Raw genomic sequence first — 21,464 nt, 5'->3', positions numbered from 1 at the left:
GGTCTGCTCTATCAGTTTATATTTTTGTTTTCTCCTAAGGAAAAATTGGTTTAGTTTTATAATTTTATTTTGGTTTCATAACATATGAAAATTATTTTCTCTAACAGGCATCATCTATAGCATGGATCAATGTTCTGAAAACATCAATGTTTTCTCAGTAGAGGAATCATTTTTTGCATCAATCCAAAGAGGTCTTTCAGGTGTTAGCAGAGGGTAGCATGACTTGCATTTCCTTCATCATGATGTTCATGTTCCCGGGATGCTTGTGCACTTCCCACAGAGATGGTAAAGGCGTCCTGGGGCTGAGGCTGGTGAAAAGTTATGTCAGTTGTTCTGCTGTTTCACCGACGAGGTGCTGTGCTTGCTGCTTTGCTTCTTTCTCTTGTCAGTCCTATATCAAGGACTGAGGGTGTGTATCTTCCCCTGAGTCTCCTTCCAGACCATTCCACACTCTGTAGTGTTGTATCTGCTCCCCTGCCTCTGCATTTTCCCTGTGCAAATACAGTGTTCTGTGCGCTCCTGTCCTGCAGTTTATCTGCACCGGTTCTTCTGCTCTCCTCTGCCATTCAAGCCTTTGACCTCCAGGAAACATCAATCTGTTATGTCAGGTGCAAAATATCATTTCCTAGGCATAAAAAGCCGGCTGCTGGTTTAGTGTGTCAGCCCACTCGGGGCGCCTGAAGAGGTACCTTCACCTTTACGCATGTAATAGCTGCTGCGTGAGCCACGGGGGTTTTATGGTTGATAGATGATGAAGCCCTACGGTCTCATGGGGATCTGTTTTAATAATATATTCATTATTACAGTGGCATTAAGATATCATCTGCCTTGCAACTGACTCAAAGTGCTTTATTACAATGTTCTACCTGCACTTGCTTTGTAGCTCCTACTTCATCAGTCTCCCAGGACTTTTTTTGTCTTCTGCTCCACCAAAGGGACTTCACGTGAACAGATTTGTCTGACCACAGTTTGTTTCTTCACCTGGTGAACTCTATCCTGAAGGGGCCTTTTTGTTTTGTGGTTTTTCAGGATTAAAAGCTAGGATGGTACATTGTTTTTCTCATTGTTGCAATGTTTGGTTTAAAACAGAATCTCTGTTTAACATGTGTTATTGCATTTTAATTTGAGCCCATTGTTTCATTCTTTTTTTTGTGATTTTTTTTTTTTGTTGTTTTTGTTTTCTGTTTAGCATTTTCCTTGCTTTGTTGTTTCTGGAGGTGAGTTTCTGGGTTTGTTCAGTTTGCCCAGCATTGTCTTTAAGACCCTCTGTTTCGTACAACATTTAAACCACTCAGCCTCTCAAACTGAGCGACTGTACAGACCGATGGGTCTTCAGAGCAAACCATCGGTGCAGCTTCCCTGGTGGCCAGAATGGAGGAGGGGGGGGTGGGAAAGGGGGCAGTTACACAGGCAGTGAGTGCGCAAAGCACTTTGTGATGCCCCTGTAAAGGTGCTGGTAGAAGGGAGAGCCATCAGGCTCGTTCCCATGGCTCATACAAAGACCCCAGTGCAAACACGGTTTGATTGTCTGGTTTTGCTAACCTGAAGCCTGAACTCCCCACACTGGGGTTCCTCATCCACCTTTTCTATTCCGGCCAGAGATGCACCGATGGCGTGTACAAAAGGGGCTGCAATAAGCACACCCAGCCCAGTGTGGGCCAGCAGACCAGCCGGAGAGGACACGAGCTGTGGCTGACCTGGCACCCAGAGCCCACCACATGTTTTCCAATGGCCTCTCTTCACCTTTTCTTGGGAGAAGTCTTAAAATACCAATCACAACATCAAACAGACACTAAATTTGTAGGAACCTGCTAGATAGTTAGGCTGAAGACATGCTGAGTGAAACTATCTGCATTTTGTAACTGATGGGATGTTTGCAATTCCACATGGTAATGGATTACAGTTGTAGCCAGACCCAATGAAATTATTTAAGGACAGGTATAGGGTGTGAGTTCTGGGTGGGAGAAGAACTTTCCAGATGCAGTGGATGAAACTTTGTTCACAGTGGCAGAGGCAGTTCATGCAATGTGGGCACTAGACCTAAATACAGTCTGCAGAATTGCCCCCTACCGTTTTTCGAAGTGACATGTGCTTCCTAGGACAGCCTTCCCACCTCTGAAGACCTCTTCATCTGTCCAGGCTCTGACTGGTTTCTGCTGGTCCTTCAGAAGGTTGTTCAAAGCAGTTTACATTTTAATTTCACGCCCACAGGTGGATACTGCCTGTTAATGTGAGCAAGTTGACTACTCATTAGACAAGTGCCAAGGGCAAATACAGGTGTCACATCTTTTCACAGTGACTTCTCAGAGTTGTCTGTCCCTTTTGTACAGGTCTGGGGATGAATGGGTTGGGGTTGGGGGGGTGGGGTTTTTGTGTGGGGAGTTGCTATGTTTCTCCAGGACATTTTCCATCTCAGAGGTTCCATATTTTCCTTTTGTGTTAGGAATACTGTGGTCTGTTTCCAAATCCCTGTTGGGCTGTTGGTACCCAACAAGACCCAGCAAGAAGTGTGCCTGAACACCCAGCCCATCAAACGTTCTGTGCTGGGTGATGTGTAGACTAGAAGAGGTGTTCTTTTTCTCTTGCTGGCCTGTGCTTACTTCCCTTGCCTTTTCCCCCTGAAGTGTGTTGATGTGTGAGGTACTGTGATTCCTCCTGTTAGCTTACCTTTTTGCCCTTGCTGTTGGTGGCATGGTCACTCAGCTACACCTAAAGACACTCCCTCGTACTCAGCCCCTCGCAGATGGTAAGTAGCATCAAGCAAAGCTCAAGTACTTCTGTCATTTTGATTTGGAAAAGGAAGCGGTCTTTGTTTCGTGGCTTTGCACCCCGCAGTTCCAGCAGAAATTTAGTCAAATTTATGGTTTTAAAAAAGCAGACTCCAGCAATGGGAGCAGAGGAGCGAACCTGGAGTGCTGCAGGACTTGCATAATGCTGGCTGGCCGGGTTACAAGGATACTTGGCAGGATCAGAGCATGGCCTCCGTCCTGCACTGCGCCAAACGAGGCAGGGATAAACACAGAGGTTCATTCAAGCTGCCTGCCGAGGGATGCTGAGATCTGCTTTCAGCAATTAAAAGCAAAATTTCCATGGGTATTGCACAATGTTGGTGCTGATTTTCAGGCAAACTAGGGCAGCCCAGTACATTCTCCTCCACCGTGAGTTTTCTACCTGTTTTGCCCAAGAAATTTCTTACCTATGCTTGAGGCATTTATGCAGTCAAGGGCTTGTTCTCTGCAGGTTTGAGCTGACACCCTGGGGGTTCAGCATCCAGCCGAAGAGTAAAGGGGTCCACAGCTTGAGCAACCTGGAAACAATAATTTTCTTGGCAAGCAAGCATGGCATCCCACCCCCACTTTGACTCCTGCTCCCCTTTCATTTGGCACAGTACAAATGTAGGAATACTGAAGTTTAGGCAAAATACTTTACCTGACTGTTGAGCAGATTTTTCTCTCCAAGCAAAACTTTTATGATGCCTTTCATAATTTGTTTTATATTCATTCCAGGTTTCTTGACCTCTGGATTGTTGTGTTATAGACTTTACCTGGGCCAACATTTCTGTTCAGAAGAATCCATTAATTTTAAATAAATTTTTATTTAAAACTCTCCTTACATGATAACCAAAGAACATTAGATTTTAACTGGACCTTCTGGTTGGCTAGTATTGATTGTTAACAGATTAAGAGTCTCATGGAAGCAGGAGAAAAAATGCTGGAACTGAAAAAGCAAATTCAGGAGGTGAATGGATTTTATTTTCAGTCTTGGGGAGGTTTCTTTGGATGATGTAGATTTATAAAAATTATTTATAACTATGAAAAAATTAACACCTCAAGCCAAGATATATCAAGATGTTTAAAATTCTGGTTTTCTGTAGATTCCTTGCCAAAGGAAGAATAAACTCCTTTTCTGTGTAATTCAGTGATTTCTGTATTTAGAACCCCCCACGTATAACAGTGTTTGTACAAACACTGGATGGAGGAGAATCTACAAAATTATTTGTGAACTGAAACAAGCTCCTTTCCATAACACGTGATGTCCTGCCCAAGCCGCAGCAGACCGATGGCTTTTAGACATTGTGAGCCACATTCGGACAATCTGAGCCCAGGCACATCCCCGTGCCTGTCAGAGGAGAGAGGTAGGTGCCACTGAAGAACAAATCCAAGGCAGGGACCGAGGAGAAGCAGCCTGGCACCAGCTGCTGGGGCTCAGGTCGATTTTTGGTTCTCTGGATGTGGCCCAGGGTCTTCCCTCCAGCCGGGCTCTTCTCCATGCTAAGGCTTCTTCCTTGTGCCATGGGGCCAGAGCAGGGATTAGCATCCTGCTCCCACTTGGAAATAATTATTTGCAGCACAGCTGTAAAAGCACTCACCACCTGTTTCTACAAAGACCTCTACCCTGAGGTCTTAAAGATGACTTCTGCGGAGGACTTTCATTGTGTGAGTATAGCGTATGGAGGCATAAAGTCCTGATATCATCGTGTGGCTTTTGGTTCACCTTTTGATTTTTTTCCCTTTTGGTTCTGTTTTTGATTCTTTGGTTGTTTCCCTGTTAACTACAAGGTGGTGTGTCTGTGGCTTCCACACTTTCTGAAGCTTGCCTGGTCTCCTACCAAGATGCACGCTGCAGTCTGCATTCGATAGGACACAGCCTGTATGAGTCTTTTCCCAATGTCTTTTATGGTTTCTCTTCTCTTCTTTTTTTTTTTTTCCTTTTTCTTTTTCTTTTCTCACTTTTTGTTTTCTTTGTTTGTTTTGTTTTTGCATGTGCAGTTTTGTAAAGCAAACTCGAGGTACTGTATCTCGCAGCTCGTCAGTCTCCAGCGTAAATTCACCGTGAGTTGCTCTCTGTTACAATATTCAGTAAATGGATTTATGATTTATATCTCTACCTTTATACACCTCCCTCTTTCCCCTACTTCTGTTGCCTTTGCTGCCCCCTTGTTTTTTCCAAAATTCATTCCCATCATTGTAGAAAGCCTCCAGACCAGCATACGGTGGAAGGACTGGAAGGTGTGCAACATTGCCATATCATGCTTGTGATTTGATCATGAGCAACTCTGTAGTGTTTCGTACATTGACTGTGATCCCCCCCCCCCCCTTCCTTCCTTCCTTCCTTCTTTTTTCTCCCATCCCCTTATTTTCCTTTGTTCCTTCCTTAACTATTTTCTGCCTTCTTCTGTCTGCCCTTATTTGATGGTTCGTCTTGTTCTCACTTGTGTTTTTGTTCTCTGTGTTTATTATGTGCTGGGCTGATGGCTTTGATGTTCCACCGCGGTTTGCACTTATGGTTCAATAGGAGAATGAGGGCCCACCATGAGTGCGCTCTGTAAATGAAAATTGGAGGAGGACTTTAAGAAGAAACTTCTGGAAATGGGGCCCAAGTGAAACCAAATTGGAAAACTCTACATAAACATCCTTGGGAAAGTTATGCTTGTGAGAGCGCTGGTTATGCCTGTGCTCTCTAACCTTCTTGAGCTGGACCTTAAAGCTACAGATATCAAAAAAATGAGGCACTCTGCAAACTCCTATGTACCCGTTGTTGAGCAAACACAGTGGTAGACCTTCCATTCGCTCCACGCACTTCCTAACAAACAAATCTTGCTGGCTTTGCTGTGAATCACGAGTGTGCTTTGACACCGATGCAGGTTTGTAGAAAATACCATGGTTCCTGCTGACTAATACAACAAAACTTGTCATCAGCTTCTCCTCAGCCCATCTTAGTGTCTTTGCTTTGGGTTATACTTTCACCGTTTGATGTTATCTTTCTTTAATGCTTTTGGAGAGACAAGTAAGTGCAATTCAAAACCGTGTGGGTTTGTCCTTACGTGCACCATAGCAGATACTAAAGGTGTGGTGAATCAAAGGAGGTTTTCCACCAGCTTCCTGACATCTTCCTTTTCCCCTGGGTGTTTTGGGGGTCCTTGTCCACTGGTGGATCTTACACCTGTTTGTATTAAAAACATGTTGATATGACGTGTGAGTTTAGCTTCTGTGACCAAGACTGAACTTTTGCGACTAACAAAAGTAGGTGTGACATGTCTGTGCTATGGTCTGAGATCTCATGGGGTTGGGACAGTGAAAATTAGGGGAATAAACTAGACCAAGGCAGCTTTTGACTCACTCCTTCCAATGCATTTTCTGGCCGCCTGGAGTCTTGACAGGCAGAAAAGTGCAGAGAGAGGTCTGCTGCCCTTTGGGTCTCTCCCACCTGCCAGGAGGGAGGGGAAGGTTAGTGGTGGTGATGGAGGAGAGGTGCTGCCCAGCTGAATTCATCCCAGCACAAGTTGCACCAAACCGGTCCAAGGCAATGTTTGCCCAACTAGGAATAAAGCCTTGGAAAGAATGAAGAATTTGACACCTTTTCCAAAGTTCCAGTAAGGAAGCTGCCTTTTAAAAGGGTTAAATCAAACTGCAGGTACTAAAATCCCCTTGGAAGCAGGATTTTTCTGTATTTGGAGGCGTCTCCGTTGAGGTCTGTTGCTCACTCCCCACCAGCAATAGAGTCAGTATAATAGAGGCTGCTTTTGCTGATATGACTCACATCTGTTCTCTGAACAGAATAAATTTTTACTGTAAAAGGCTGTAACTGAGGATTCTCATCCTCTTTAACATTTCTATGCACTGTCTGGGCAGTAATTTGTAATTTCCTATGCAAACCAAGGCTGTTTTTGATGGATGAGCCAAGTGTGCATTTTCTTCTTTGTGCATATCCAAAGAGCATTTCCCCAGCAACCCCCCTGGTTTTGGTTAAATAAATGACTGGACCCCATGGCAGTGTGCAATGCATGAAAGTACCAGTCATCACAGAGCATCAGTAGAGCCCCCCCTGAAGTGTAAAGGCATCTGAAGGTCTATTTACTCAGTATAAACTTCACGGTTAGAAATGTGGTTTTTATTGTAAATTCATATAGATAAACTGGAACAACTCCTCTTAGGGCCATGCAGGTGCTGTGGACTCTCATTCCCTGGATGAATATTAGTATGGGTTCCAGATGCCTTTATAGCTCTTTGTTTCTACCCACTGTGAGTGCTATTGCTGTAATTATACTGAATAGATAAGTGGTCTAATTTCTGTGCACAGATAAAAGTTGAGCAGTAATCTACTAATTGAAAAGAGCTTTTAAAGGTTCAAAAAAATCCCTGTTCCTTTTTCTCCCTTGGATTGCTCAAACAGCATAAAATACCATGTGCCTTTAATATCAGTAAGCACCAGGATCTGCAAAACCATGGTTATCTGTTCTGAAAGAACAAAGCTTATTCAAAAATCTTTTCAGATACAGAGGATTGGGTTATTCCCATGTTCTTTTTTTTTTGATTATTTAAAAAAATATATTTCTAAGTTGCTAAGAAACTAAAGACAAAATACTAGAGCTAGTTTCTTAATTAAAAAAAAAATATCAAGGTGAGTCATTTTCTTGTGCTAATTCCAGCCTTTCATGCTATAACAAATTTGTGATACAAGCATGCAAGCAGTACAAAATAATTTTTTAATTTACTAAGGAAAGGTAATTAAATACAGTTATACTCTATTTCTTTAAGTAGATCAGCATTTATCTAAAATACATATTGAAATTGGCAACTAATTTATGTGTACACAGGTGATGATACAGCTAAGTGAATAATTATGTTGTATTTTTCCAATAGTATGTATTTAAGAGTTATGGGATGTTGAATTTTCATGTGAATCCTTATATTGCAATGGCTGATGAAACTGAAAATGCTCCATTTAGTAACTGGAGGTTTTCTTTGTATTGCTGTTCTTTATTGTTTGTTTCTAATAGGATCCAGAGGTGTCAGTCATTGCTTGGACATGAAAAATGGCATGTTCTTAAGACATTTTAGAGAATGGTAAATAAAGCAAAAGCCAGTGTGTCACAAGCCAGGGATGTTTTTTTTTCCCCCGAACTGCTGAACACCTGCACCTGCCATAGATTATTCCCCCCCCCACCCCCCACCGAACAAGACCTGGTTTTCTTTGGCAGCTCTTTCTTTCCCACCCCAACCATCACAGCATGTCTCTGCTGTATCCATCCAGCTATAGACAAGCTGATAGGGAACACAGGGAAATGAAAAAGCCTAAATATCTTCCACCAGGATGAATTTGTCATTTGCCATCCAAGAACCCAAGTCTTTCTTGATCTCTATCGCTTGCTTTTGTATATTCACTGTCTGGGCCATCTGCTTTATTTCCATCCTTACAGTGCAAAAAAGGGGCTGTGACTTCATTCCCTGATGGGTTTTGTCTCAGTTTTTATCAAAAGCTTGGAACTCATGGTGGGACTTGGGCTGTAGCAGGGTCTGGTCTGAGCCATTGCAGTGGTTAGGAGAGTGTGGCTTGAACAGTTCAGAGGAAAAAAATAATTTAAAGTAAATGTAATTTGACTGGGTTTCAGGAGAACTTAATGGTTCCACATATTTAACTTTGGTGTGTTTTCTGTTAAACCAGGCCATAGCAATGTGGCTTTGAAGTTTCATTTTTTGTTTTAACTTTTAACTCTCTCACCCTGTTATTCACCACTGAGGATGCAATTATTTGATCACAATTCATAACTGAAATACCAAACAAGTCTTGAGGTCTGAAAAGGGATCTAGTGACTAATGATAACAACATAACTTGAGGCAGGATAAATATTTTCTGGCATTTCTTAAGATCAGAATGTGCATAAAGCTAAGCCTCATATTTATACTTCTGGGATTAGTGTGTGATGTACTTTTGCCGAAAACAATTAGAAAATTCTTCTTACTAGAGCAATAGGGAGCAGCATGCAGGACAGTGAGTGTGGTTGAGTGAAATCATTCTGTTATGAAAAAACTCAAGCTGAAAGCAATAAAACTTTTGCTACATTAACACCAGGAAGCTTTGGCTTGCGTGAGCTTTCCATCACTTCAGAGCTGTACAAAACCAAGTGGCACAACTGCCTTCAAGCTCTAAGCAGCAGCATTTAACAGTTTCTGCTGCTCTTAGGAAATCGTGGCCACGGACATCTCATGGGACTGGTAGCAAAACGCTAGATCTTTCCTGACTTTTTTTTTTTGGTACACACCTTGGAAAGTTTCTGACTCTATGTTGGGCTTGCAGCTGCCAAGCCGTGCGTGCCCACATGCTCAGCAGCTCCTGAAGGACCTGCAGCGGCGCTCAGCTCTGTCCCCCTCGGGCATCTCAGCTTCTTCCTCCTGCTGAGACCAGTTACCTGTGCTCAGCACATCCTGTATCTGCAGCTCTCCAAACTGTCTACAAGAGCAAGTGAAGGGAGTGGAAAGTCAATCTGAGGATGACCATATATGAAAAAAAATCAAATGTTGCATTTAGTGAACTGTCTCGGTCTAAGAAGTTGGCATCTATGATAGTCTGAAAGGCATTTCCAATTTCAGTAGCAAGTTTCTGAACACACGGGTGTGATATACAGCTAGTATTATATACTTAGACACATTATATAGGCTTAGACACATTCAAAATTTAGAGTTTCTAGCTAATAGACTTTAACAGGAATATTATGGAAGAAAATGTTTTCTTTCTGAGAAACTGCAATATCAGAAATTCTAATATATAAAAACAAAATCAAATTTAAGAATCATATTGGAAGAGACTGGGCAGTGTTTTGTGCAGCGGTCCTCGGTAAGGGTGTTTCAGTGCTGCGCACCATTGCAGCAGCTGGGTGGGAGAGCACAGTGCATCTCCCGATGGTGCTCAGGCAGGAGGTGGAGCTCATAAAGAAGAAAAGGTGCAAAAGCATCCAAGCGGCAACTCCCAACGTCACTGGGAAAGCAAATTCAAACACTAGTGGTGAGTTCATCTGAAAGAAAATTGGTTTATCAAACCAAACGGAGAGAAAGCGTTTGGTTTTGTGCATGCCTTCTTCAAACTAAAACTGCTTCACTTTATTTCCCGAGTGGAAAATTGAAACATGGGAGACACCTTCTCCATCTTTATGAACAGCAAATATGATTTTAGTGGAAAGGTTTTTGCATTGCATTTTGTGTTGAAACTGTATTTTAACAAGAAATTCCCTTTTATCTGTAATCAGAAGATATTGTTTCATACCCACAATCTAATATATAGGTATTTTTAACACCAAATTATTATGTTTGTAGTCAGCTTTCATTCATTATTTACTAAAGCAAAATTTTAAGGATTACGTTGATGTAGCTGATTAAACCAGGAGTTCTGGGAAGCAAAGCCATTAACTCTGAAACAGTATTTTAAAAGATTGTGATAACAATATCTTTAATCATTAAGGAATACCCTAAGATTAGAATATGACTAAAATGTGCTTTCCTTTCTTGAATGATCTACACAGTGACTGGTCACATTTTTTATTTATACCAATATTAGTCACTGATTCATTCATATTAATTTTATTTGATTCTACAGGACTGGTATGGTTTTCTTCCCAGCCACAGGCAGGAATTGTTTGACTGCAGGCTTCTTAATCCAAGCAAAACCAGTGGAGCTACTCAGAGGCGTATTAGCAGTAACACCTACTAAACGTTTCAAGCCTAGAGGACCTGAAAACCAAGTGTATTGCCAGTACGCTGTACTGCAGACAGAAAATAGGGATGGGAAGTAATTGTAAAGAGAGTGAATTAACGTTAATCTTTGTACTATGTTTGTAAATCAGAAGCGATTATTGCAATCTTCTTAATGGATTCAGCAGGATTTTAAGAAGCAAATAGTGAACAGGATTTCAGATAAGGAGTTGGCTTCATAAATAGATAGTTTTCCCTTGTGGAAAAAATATTTGTTATCGCAAAGGCTCATTTTTTATCAGTTTGGGCAAGTCATGCTCCACTGCAGCGTATCGTGCTTGTGCTGTAGGTGGTTGGTGTCTGCCCCAGTTCATGCAGCCCCCAGTAACCAACTGACCCAAGCACTGGGGGAAGCAGAGGAAATGATTTTGCCCTGGCTGATTCCCATCACTTCTGCAGTTCTTTGTGTTCCGTGTGCACAGGCACTGTACCCTCGTAGGCAGGCAGTTGTAATGGAACTGGATTTTGTTTTACTGTGATGTTCCTGTTGTGCCATAAATAAGTTCAAAAGCTCTCCTCCACTAAGAAGTACAGCAGAGCAACAGGAGAGGAGAAGCTGTCGCACATGCCCATGTTCAGTTGCTGTGGGAACTTGCAGAACGTGAGTGTCATATAAATTTAATTGGACAAGCAGGTGACATGTTCCCTCCAGTAGCTGCTGCTTTGGCTCTGAAAACCCTAAACATTGTCCCTAGAGGGACCAACCTGTTCGATCGCTTTACCTCCATTTCCTACAGCTGACTTTATGTGCACTGTCACTTGCGCCTGATATTGTTGACTGATTTGAATATGATAATGAGCTTGCAGGCAGGCTTTGCATTTTCCTGATTGTGTTTTTACTGTGCTTCATATTTCTGAGTTTATTTGTGCATGTGTGTGTGTCTTTTTATGAAGAAAAAAGAAAGAATGCAGTCATTACCTCTGAACCTCCTGCTCTTTGACTTGTTAGTAACCAAAGCCAGTGGGTGGCTGTGTGTTGTAGTCTTTTGACAATCACCTCTTCTGCTTGTGTCAGCGTTAAGGATGCATCTCATTTCTAGATGCTGAGAAATTCGAGTCTGTAATGTCAGTGTCTGATTTAAGGAAGGGATTTTAGCAAAACAGGCTTAGTTAATATGTGCATTACTTGGTTTCTGCAGATTCTCAGTGGTGTATGTACCTGGCAGCATCTTTCAGTTAGCCATGAGTGAAGTACAGTGGAAACTTTAGCACCTCAGAGATAATTTAAAGGCTGATTTATGTTCTTGGCCTAACTGAAACACAACTAAAAAAAAAAATCCTCTTGAAGTGATACATCTTGTGTCAGAGTCAGCAGGTTCTGAGTCTCTCCTCTGCACTGTGATGTATACCAGCCCTGCATCCTCAAGCTTCCTCCTCACCATACCCAGGCTGGTTTAGGAGATTTTCTTTATATTTTGGCTTTGATAGGCTCAGTGCAGGCACCGATGGAGAGGCTCTGTCCATGAAAGTTGCCTGATGATTCATTGTGTGTTTTACTTTGGAAAGTCTCTGCAGGGAGGCTGGGGCTTTGTGTCCCACCCCTGCGTGGTGCCTGCCTCCTGGAAATGGAGCACCGGGTGGTGCACGGTGAGCAGGCGGTTGGGCTCTTCTCTGTGCTCTTAGTTTTGTAGGTAAATCGAAGGCTTAAGTCAGCGTAAGGACAGTTTCCCAGCCCTAACTCGTTATTACTAGTTATCACTTCAGTGTTGACAGCTCGCTCTGGCTGTTCAAAGCACAAAACAGAAGCTGGTCCCCACCCCAAGGACTTTAATTATAAAGTGAGAAATGTCCCCTAAGAACAAATGTGCCTGGTGGCCCTCACCGAGGCAGCGCTCGGGGAGCTCAGACACGCATCGACACATCCCTGAGCTGTCTTGTTTTGCTGAGCCTGTGTGCCGAAGAGAAGGCTTGTTTTTGTAGCCCAGTTCAGTTCAGTGCAGCAGATCTGGAGCACTGCAGAGCAAAGCACTCTGTCTATCCCGGAGGATGCACGGGACAGCCCGGGATGCCTGTCCCAGGCAGCTCTGTCTCTCTGTGCCCATCTCTGCTGACTGCAGAGAGCTGCACATGCAGAGTGCGTGGCTTCTCATGGGAAATCCTTGTACCGGGTGGCAGGTCTGGGCAGTCAGAGGGTTTCTATGTTGCTTGTTAATTCCCCATAAAACCAAATATACTTGCTGATGAGTGATGGCTTTTCAATCTTTTGTAATGTTGAACCAAAAAGACATGGCAAGGTATTGCCTGCTCTGATGAGGCTGTTCATCCTTGTGCCACAGTTACTGGGACAGCCTGGGGGTGCTCTCCTCTGATGAGGAGCCTGCTCTCCCTTCGATGTGGGATTTTTGGTGAGTGGGGCTCTAACTGATGTCCCCAGTAACTTCAGGTATCATTTTTGTTTAGAACTGTGATTTTTGTCTCCCGTTCTTCTGCTGTGGTGTAAACGGGGCACTCAGCTGCTGGAAAATTAGTCCAGAGTGCAACTCTGGGCAACGGGGGATGTAGGTTTTTAGTTTTGGTGATTAGCTCTGCTCATTCTGATTTCTGGATTAAGTCAGATTCCTTCACATCTGCCTGGGTGCCCTCATCCCATCTGCAGTGAGCTTTTAAGTAGCTTTTTGTCTTTTTAGCAGAACCAGGCAGCAGCACCTTCTGCAAAGCTGCAATCCCCCAGCAGAGCTGGGAGATGCAAAGCCTTTCCGACAGCTCCCACCGTGCGACATGAGCCCGTCTGAACGCCGCCTCCCCCAGGGACTGCGCACAGCAACAGAGCCTGACAGTTCAAATCAGCACATACACACACAAAAGCTGCTTTCTTCTGTTGTCAGGGGAGCCCAGAAAATACATAGGGAAAAGACGTCTGCCTCCCGCGCGGGCTGGGCGCTGGTGAGCCCCACGCGGCCCCTCCAGCTGCAGAGGGCAGGCTGATGTGTAGTGAATGGAGACATCTGAGCAGGCTGGTGGAAGGAAAATGGTTTTCCTGTCTTTGTCAGAAGAAGTTTCATTAAGGAAGAAAATGGGTGCTGATCCTCCACCAGGCTAAATCCAGAAATCCACCCTGGAAGCCAGTGGGTTTACTGTGATTTCATGCAAAAGCAGCATTTGACTTGCAGTCTTTAGGAGGAAAGAAAAAAAGCTGTCCCTTCCTGCACTGGCCAGGTAGCGACCCATTGGCATCTGGTGGTCAGAAACCAAGTGCTGTGCTGGAAAATCAAAGCATTACAGCAATGCCAGTGGATGTACCCTCATCATAGTAGATGCCAGAGGCAGAAAAGGGTAGGTCTCGTCAGAGGGTGAAGGTGTTCTCATCACATCTGCATCTATGGATGACTCCCCCAGTCCCTGGGGTCTTTTGACTGTACACAGAACTGTTTTCCTTTCTCACTTGTACTTTTCCAGACTCTGGTGATGCTTGGGCTGGGTGGTCCATCCTCACCTTGGAAAGTTGCTGCAGGTTTAGAGCACCAGCTCTCCTGTGCCGTTAGCCAACGGGCCAGCGCAGCCCAGAAGGTGACCCCCCGGCTGTCTGTAAGGGGAAGGGGCTGGTGGCAGGGCAGTCAGCCGGGGGTCCTCGAGGGCAGATTGCATTTCCCCTCGCTCCTCCTGCCAACCTAACTTCTCTTTCTCACTGCTAATCTGCTCATCCAGGCATTTCCAGGCAGGGAGAAAGGTGCTGTTGACTGTGGGGCAGCCTTGTAGGCTGTTCAAAAGCTCTGGTTGTACTAGACCATTTTTGTGTGCTGAGACTCTAACTCTTCAGACTATACCTGAGGCTTCCAGCGGGGATGGCTACCTACTTTGTAGAAATCAAGAAAACTCCTTTCCAGAGGGCCTGTTTCATAGTGCCTAATGCATATGGGGGCAAACTAACACTGATGATCCTGCTGCCTTTCCCTGCTCATGTTCTCCACCAGCCATTTTCTCTCCATTCCTACAATTTCTCTGGCTCAACCCTCTAATCCCCCGTCTCAGCTGAAGTTTTCCTCTTTTTTTTTTTTTTTTTTTTTTTTTGGTTGTTTTTTAGGGAATCGCTGTGAAGTTGGATACTAACTTTTCACCTTCTACCCCTCCTTAGCAAGCAGCAGAACTCCTCCAAATCCAAGTCTGTTTGGGAGCAGAGGACCAGCCAGATCCGGATGCACAATTTCCGAGCCAGCTGCGAGGCGCTGTACAATGAGCTGGATCCAGAGGAGCGGGTGCGTTACGCTACCACACTTCACATCAGGCCAGACATGAAGACTCATCTGGATCGGCCGCTGGTGGTGGAGCCGAGGAGTGAAGGGAGGAACAACATCAGCAAGCTGAGCCCTGTGGACGTGCAAGAGGTGGAGCAGACTAAAGTCAGCTCTACTGATGGGGCAGAGGCTCCGCGAAAGCACCACCGACATCGGGATAAGGACAAACTGGGAGAGCAAGAGAAGGGGGATGTGACTAAGGATGAGAATGGGGAATCTGGTGCCAACAATAAGGAGGAGCGGCACAGGCAGCACAGAAGCCGCAGCAAAGAGGTGGAAGGGGGGAGTAAGGAAGGGAAAAGTGATCGCAACAGGAGTCAGGAAGGGGGAAAGAGGCACCATCGCCGAGGGTCAGTGGAAGAAGGTGCCGAGAAGGAGCACCGTAGGCATCGGACTCACCGGCACTCTGCTGAACGGCAAGGCAAGGAAGGCAACGGGGCAATCAATGGGGCCAGGAGTGAGCGGCGTTCCCGACACCGGGGAGGGTCAAGGTCTGGAAACCGGGAAGGAGAGCCCGGCTCCAAGGGTGAGAATGGAGAAGAGCCTCACAGACGGCACAGGTTCAGGAACAGGGCTCTGTCAACGTATGATTCAGTGGAGAAGGAGAACGGGGAGAAGGAGGGGGAGGCTGGCGAGAAGGAGCACCGGAATCATCAGCCCAAGTAAGTGAGTGCTGCGTGGCCAGGCTTGTCCCTGGGACAACTCGAGGGTCACAAGGCCCCAGACACATTTCAGGGAATTACTCATTCCCCTCCCCATGGCATTCCCTGCTGTTGTTCTTGCACTCACACCAGCCACCGTCGTAACCTGCAGCTCTGTTTTGTTTAAATCTGTAATGACAGAGGCTCCCTAAGGTGACTTCAGTCCATGATGGCCCATAAGAATAGCTCAGGTTTAAGGAAGAAAATATCCATGATGGAAATACCAACAGGCCCTCTAGGACATAACATCAAGCAGAGAATTTCACAGCCTCTGAAGGAAGTTTCCAAGGGACATATTTTTAAATGGCATACAGTCTTGCTTATAGCCCTTTGGTTTCCTGTTTTTTGGGGGTTTTTTGTTTGTTTTGTTTTTTATCGTGAGCCTGTCAGCTGCATCACCAGTTGTCGCAGCACATGGTTTCTTCCATTAAGAACAATGATGTACCCCATTTGATTTAATTCTCATGTAAGTCAAGTGAGAAAAATAGTATTCGTGAAGCATTTGGAGTAGTTAATAAAGAAGGATAGATTGCCTTTGTAGCTTTATTAGTCTGATGGAAAAGAAATTTCACTGGGATTCTTTAGAATAGAGTTCATGTCACCGTGGAGAGCTGTGAGTGGCACTGAGATGATAATTTTCCTGTCTATATTATTCTCCTTTCAGATGAATTTCAGAACACTTTGCATACTGTTTTAGTTTGATCATGTGCACAAGCTCACTTTCCTCCTCACTGAAATATAGCTTCTGCTGCAGAGGATTGCAGAAGCTATTTAGTTGCTTACAGCAATGTTACAGAATGGTTTAGGACTGGAAAAGAGAATCACCAGATTTAAATAAGGCCTCAGGAGAACATTAAGAAGCAGAATGTCAGACTTCATTCAGAAACCAGCTGACGCTGGAAAGCTAATGTCACTGCTACATGCAAGTGCCATGTGGTCCTTGCTTATCAACCTCAGTTCTGAGTCTCATTAAACCGAACAAAATGATGTTCAGTGGCACAGTTCTTCTTAATGTTGTGCTTGGATGTTGGAAAGGTCACATGCTGTGCCAGTAGTAAGTTGTCCTGCAATCTGGGACTTTTCTGCAAAGCACTTCCACAAAGAAAGCAGTCTATGAAACTGAGCAAGAGATGCAGCATCAGGGCACATATTTTATCTGCATCCTTCTTGGGCCACATTTAATAAAATCTGGTTTTCTACCTTAGGGAGAATCAGTGTGAGATTGAGGCTAGTGGAAGCGTGAGTGTCCCTGTGCACACCCTTCCCAGCACCTACCTGCAGAAAGTGCCCGAGCAGCCTGAAGATGCTGACAACCAGAAGAACGTGACACGGATGATTCAGCCACCTCTGGACAAAACCATCACTGTGAACATCCCTGTCACTATCACTGCCCCGCCGGGGGAAACCACTGTCATTCCAAGTGAGTGCCTTTGTCCCCCTGCTTTTTGCTATGAAATTGCCAGAAAAGAGCTAACTTTCCTAGGAGCTAGCAACACACACTGGGTGATGGGGGCTCTCCTGGCCACCAGCATCCTTGCAATAGGCAGGCAGGAGAACTTCATATAGGCTTTACAGTTCATGTAGCCTGCAGGAACCCAAAATGAGTTCCTGGGTCACCTGGTGGCTCTGGAAGACACCACGTAAGGTTCTCTGGAGATGGCTCACCCAGAGCAGATCCACAGATCTTTACATAAGAGAAAGATGAAGGAGCAAGAAAACCAGCACAATGTTAGTAACTGAGAGCGGTGCAGCAAAATAAGCAACTTGTGTAGCAAACTGGTCGAGAACTTGTGAGCAGAGGAGAAGGTCCTCTGCTTTATCACCTCCCTTTGCTGCCATGCTGCAAGCTCCTGCTCCCACAGCGCTGTGCCACAGTTCCCCTGGTGTCCCAGGGGCCTGGCTGACCCCAGATCCCTCAGCAAAGGAAGGGGAGGCAGTGGCGTTGCATTCAAGCCCACAGATGGAATTCATGCTCCTTGGCGTGTTAGCTGACCCCGTCGTGGAGCAGCACATCTTTCATGGCTGCACAGCTACCAGAGCACCCACCTGTGACCCTGCCACCTCAGGCTTCTGCAGGCTGTGTAATTTTAGAGCTTCTTGCAGCCCCCTGCACCTCGTTTTCAGCAGATCCACCATAGCTTGCCCTTTTCCAGAGCTCTCTGCCCTGGGTCTATCAGCAATAGATTTACGCCGTTTCACAGATGGTCCCAACATCATTGTGCCCCTCGTCTGCCCTGCAGCCACCATCCTGTTGTGACCAGCTTGCGGCTCATCCCTGCCAGCAGAGGCACAGCCTGGAGAAGTCTCGAGAGCTGGGGGTACAAGGAGAACTGCAGGGTGAGATCCAAGAGATCCACCTTAGGTTGCAGGCTGTCAAGACTCTGCTTTCCAGGAAGCACAGCCAAAAGCTAGTGGTTTCTATGCGTGCTTTTTCACTGTGTTTTCAGCCACACGAGACTTGTCTTTCCACCCCCTCATCCCTCTTCATTCTTCTTCTTTCTTAAATGGTAATTTAACTATATTGCACTCCTGAGTTCCTGTCAATCAAGATTTATTAGGCTCTCTCTTTCCTGGTCATTTCCTCTGTATCTGGCTTGAGATACAATAAGAGTTTATTGAACATGTCACTCACACACAATGAAATGTCATTTTGTTGCAAAATAAAATAAAAAGTAATAAACCCCCCTGCACCCAACACATTGTCAGTGGGTGGGATTTTTGGATTCTAGGTTCCATGAATTAATAGACAAATATGTATATCTGTGTAGCAAGAGAATTTGCAGCATAAATGTTTTCCAGTTCATATATTGGAAATTATCTTAAGTAAATCACTCTATAAACTCACTGCAAGTAAACTTATGATGGAAATTATTTCTAACTTTTGGAAGTAAGGTTCAGAACAGTTTTCTAGAAAGGGATCATGTAAATTAAAAACCTGATGTGAGATGGAGCTTGACACCTTTATATATAGAAACCTCTGCCAAACCTGGGGTGCACTATGCAGGCACAGAGCTGGGGGGTCCAAGAAGTCCCTTCCAAGTCTCTGTTCCTAACGCTGGGAAGTTCAGCAGTTTTAGTCCCAAAATTATTAAAGCTTGTCTATGAATTTGTTCTTCTACATATTCCAAAGCCAGTCATGCTACTGCTCCATGGGAGAAGATACAGAATTATGCAGTCTGTTAGACTTACCGTCTTTTTTGCTTTCCAAGGATCCCTAGCTGATCCTGTGTCCCTAATAATTTATGAAATTTGGAATGAGATTTCCATCCCCAGTTTGGCAGCTTTTGTATATGTAAGTGTAAGGTTTCTTTGCCTGCGCTGGGCATCTTCGTTTCCTGGCCATTTCTGAGATATTGCTCATCAGTGCAGTTAAGGAGTATAATTGCAGTGTGTATCGTCCTGTAGTAAATAGCGGTGATAATAATCAAATGATTGTTCATCACGTTTAATCAACATATTCAAAGGCTGTTTGCTATCCCAGCTGCATTGTTTGCATATCCAGCTGTTGTAGGCAGCCTGCTGTGTGAAGACTGCAGATACATTTTTAACTCTCTCGTTTCTGTCTCCTTCAATTCATATTTCAGTGAACAATATTGAATTTGAGGGTAAAACAGAGGAGAAGAAAGACATCGATGACTTGACGAAAAATGGGCCTAAACCAATCTTGCCTTACAGTTCCATGTTTATCCTAAGTCCTACAAATCCGTAAGTCCTCTGACTCCGCAATACCACTCACGGGTTACAGGTACTTCAGGCACTGGTATTTCAAAGCAATAACATTAGCTTGATCTTCATCTCTGCCAGTCAAACACGTTGGGAAATTAAATAAAAGCTCATGTAGGCTGCAGAGCAGATGCTGCCTTTCAACCAGGCATTCCTGGGAGAATAAATTGCCAGGACAGGGAAAAGAAGATGCTTTAGGCAGGTCCCTCTGATGCTCAGGTGGGCAGTTATTTGCTCTGCTGTAGATCACTAAAGGGTGGGAGCATGGACTGTCGCTGGGTCGTTACGGACATTATTGGGAGAAGCAGATTGGGGGCTGGTTTTGTTGTTGACACAATTTTGCAGGTTCCTCGGCGGGACCTCATGCTCTTTCCATGCTAGTACCATTGCATCAGTGAAAACTTTGAGCTTCTGGGAAACCTGAGTGGTTTTCATTTGCCAAGGCTGGGAGTACAGCTTGTGGGATCTGCTGGGATTACAGCATTGCTTCCGCTTCAGGCATCTCTACCTCATGGGGAGCTTTGTACTCAAAGCCTGTAAATACTGAATATGTCGCTCTGAAGGGCTGCAGGACTAGACAAGAGCAGCAGGGGTTGTAATAATTGTAGCATGAAGTTCTATGAGTCATTTTAAGCAGTAACTTAGGGCAACGTAGGGCATTTGAAACTTCTGCCAATGCAGAGATCTGCTAGGACCAAATGTGATCATTTCTCTCTGGCTCAGGTAGACATGTTGCTTTCTGGGGTTGTACACTGTGTGCTCAGATACCGAAGGTGAACTCAGGCCCTTCCTTTGGCAAGATGATTTAAGAGAAGAATGGGTGCTGCTGCACCTCCTGCTGCTCAGGGCTGTGGCATCCTGGCTGCCTGTGCGGTCAGTGGAACAAAACGGGCTGCTCCGTGTACTCATCTTTGGCATCAGAAATGCCTCTGTGGTGGAAGTCATGGTCTGACACCCCTGGTCAGTAGGCAGGCTGAAGAGTTTCTTTAAACTCAAGTGCCAGCTGAGTAGTTCATGCTGCAGTCCTGAAAGGTCCAAGATGATACAGCTGTGAGCAGAAGGAATTCGTCACTGGGGGAAGTTAGAGACTATCTGTCAGTGCCAGCTGTTAGGGAGAATGACCCCAAACTACCACTAATCTAATCTCATCTCCAAAGGAAATGAACTGAAAACTCAATATCTGATCCTTCTGCCTCAAACCCGCAAGAGAGATCCTTGTGTTTCCCCTCTGCCTTCCCCAGCCACCTGCCAGGCAGACCTCAGGACACTTCAGGATAAATGAGCCAAAACCCCAGAAAGTTGCCCCTTTTCAGAACACTGTGATAGCATCGTGCTATTTCAAATACAGCAATGTGTCCTTTGAATTCATGTGAAGGGGGTGGGGGGGGCACTTGTAATATTTGCACTTCAAATACAGCAACGTGTCCTTTGAATTCATGTGAAAGCATTAGATGAGGTGCACTCATAATGTAATTATACTTTCTGGGTCAAATTTGAATTAAGGAGCTTGGCCCCTGCCTGGCTGGATAAGGAAAGAGTTATTTCCCTAATATTTGGTAGCTCAAGCCTCTTTGTTTTGGAGTGACCACCAAAAATGAGTGTTAGCCACAAAATGTCTGCTGAAGGCAGCACTGCAGAGTGGGAAGCTGGATGGTCCCAAGCCGAGAAGGGTCTGAGATGAGGAGTGGACCGGGCAGAAAAAGAAGCAGAAGAGGTTTTTTTCATGTGTGTCTTCTCTCACCATGTCCTACAGTTTTGACCTTCCGAGCATCATGGTCCAGGGTTTGGCATGTTGTTTCAGTTGCCTTGCAGTCTTCTGCAGCGCACATACCCCTTCCCCAAAAGCTGTACTAAAAGACCATTGAAAAAACAAAGTTCACTGGAAAAGACTTGTTATAACACAGGGCCAAGGGGAAATAACAAGACAAAGACCAAACTCTAGGAATGTCAGCGGCTTGTTTTTCTTCCTCTGGGCAAGATTCAGACCCAGCTGGATCCCCTCAGGTGTTTTGGCTGGTGCTGACTTCTCAGGAGAGGTCTTTCTGTTTGCTGGGGTATGAAGGTTTTCAGCACATCTATTGCAAACTATCTCCCTTCCAAGCCCTGCTGGGGATGCATGACCCGGGTGCTTCTAGTGGGCAAAACAGTTCTGAGAAGCGTAAATGAAATGTGTTACTTTCCAAGTGCCACCACCCCATTAAAGCAGACATGCATTTAAAATGAGTTCTCAAGCACCACTGGCAGTTTGCAAATGCTCCCACATCTCACTGCTGGTTATGAAT

At 44.8% G+C, this 21,464-nt stretch overlaps 1 protein-coding gene across 1 annotated transcript in view; it reads left to right on the top strand.

Annotated features, from left to right (window-relative positions):
• Positions 1 to 21,464, top strand: part of CACNA1B (calcium voltage-gated channel subunit alpha1 B) — a 300,338-nt gene that overhangs the window by 203,824 nt on the left and 75,050 nt on the right. The window contains exons 19-22 of the mRNA XM_037399979.1: positions 4,770 to 4,832; positions 14,599 to 15,420; positions 16,665 to 16,879; positions 19,044 to 19,164. Of these exons, the coding sequence (XP_037255876.1) occupies positions 4,770 to 4,832; positions 14,599 to 15,420; positions 16,665 to 16,879; positions 19,044 to 19,164 (1,221 nt within the window). The remainder of the gene's footprint in view (positions 1 to 4,769; positions 4,833 to 14,598; positions 15,421 to 16,664; positions 16,880 to 19,043; positions 19,165 to 21,464) is intronic.

Source organism: Falco rusticolus, chromosome 9 (assembly GCF_015220075.1).
Source record: "Falco rusticolus isolate bFalRus1 chromosome 9, bFalRus1.pri, whole genome shotgun sequence".
NCBI classification, from domain to species: Eukaryota; Metazoa; Chordata; class Aves; order Falconiformes; family Falconidae; genus Falco; species Falco rusticolus.
Note: the sequence above shows the minus strand (reverse complement) of the source record. Positions and strands in the feature narration are given on the sequence as shown.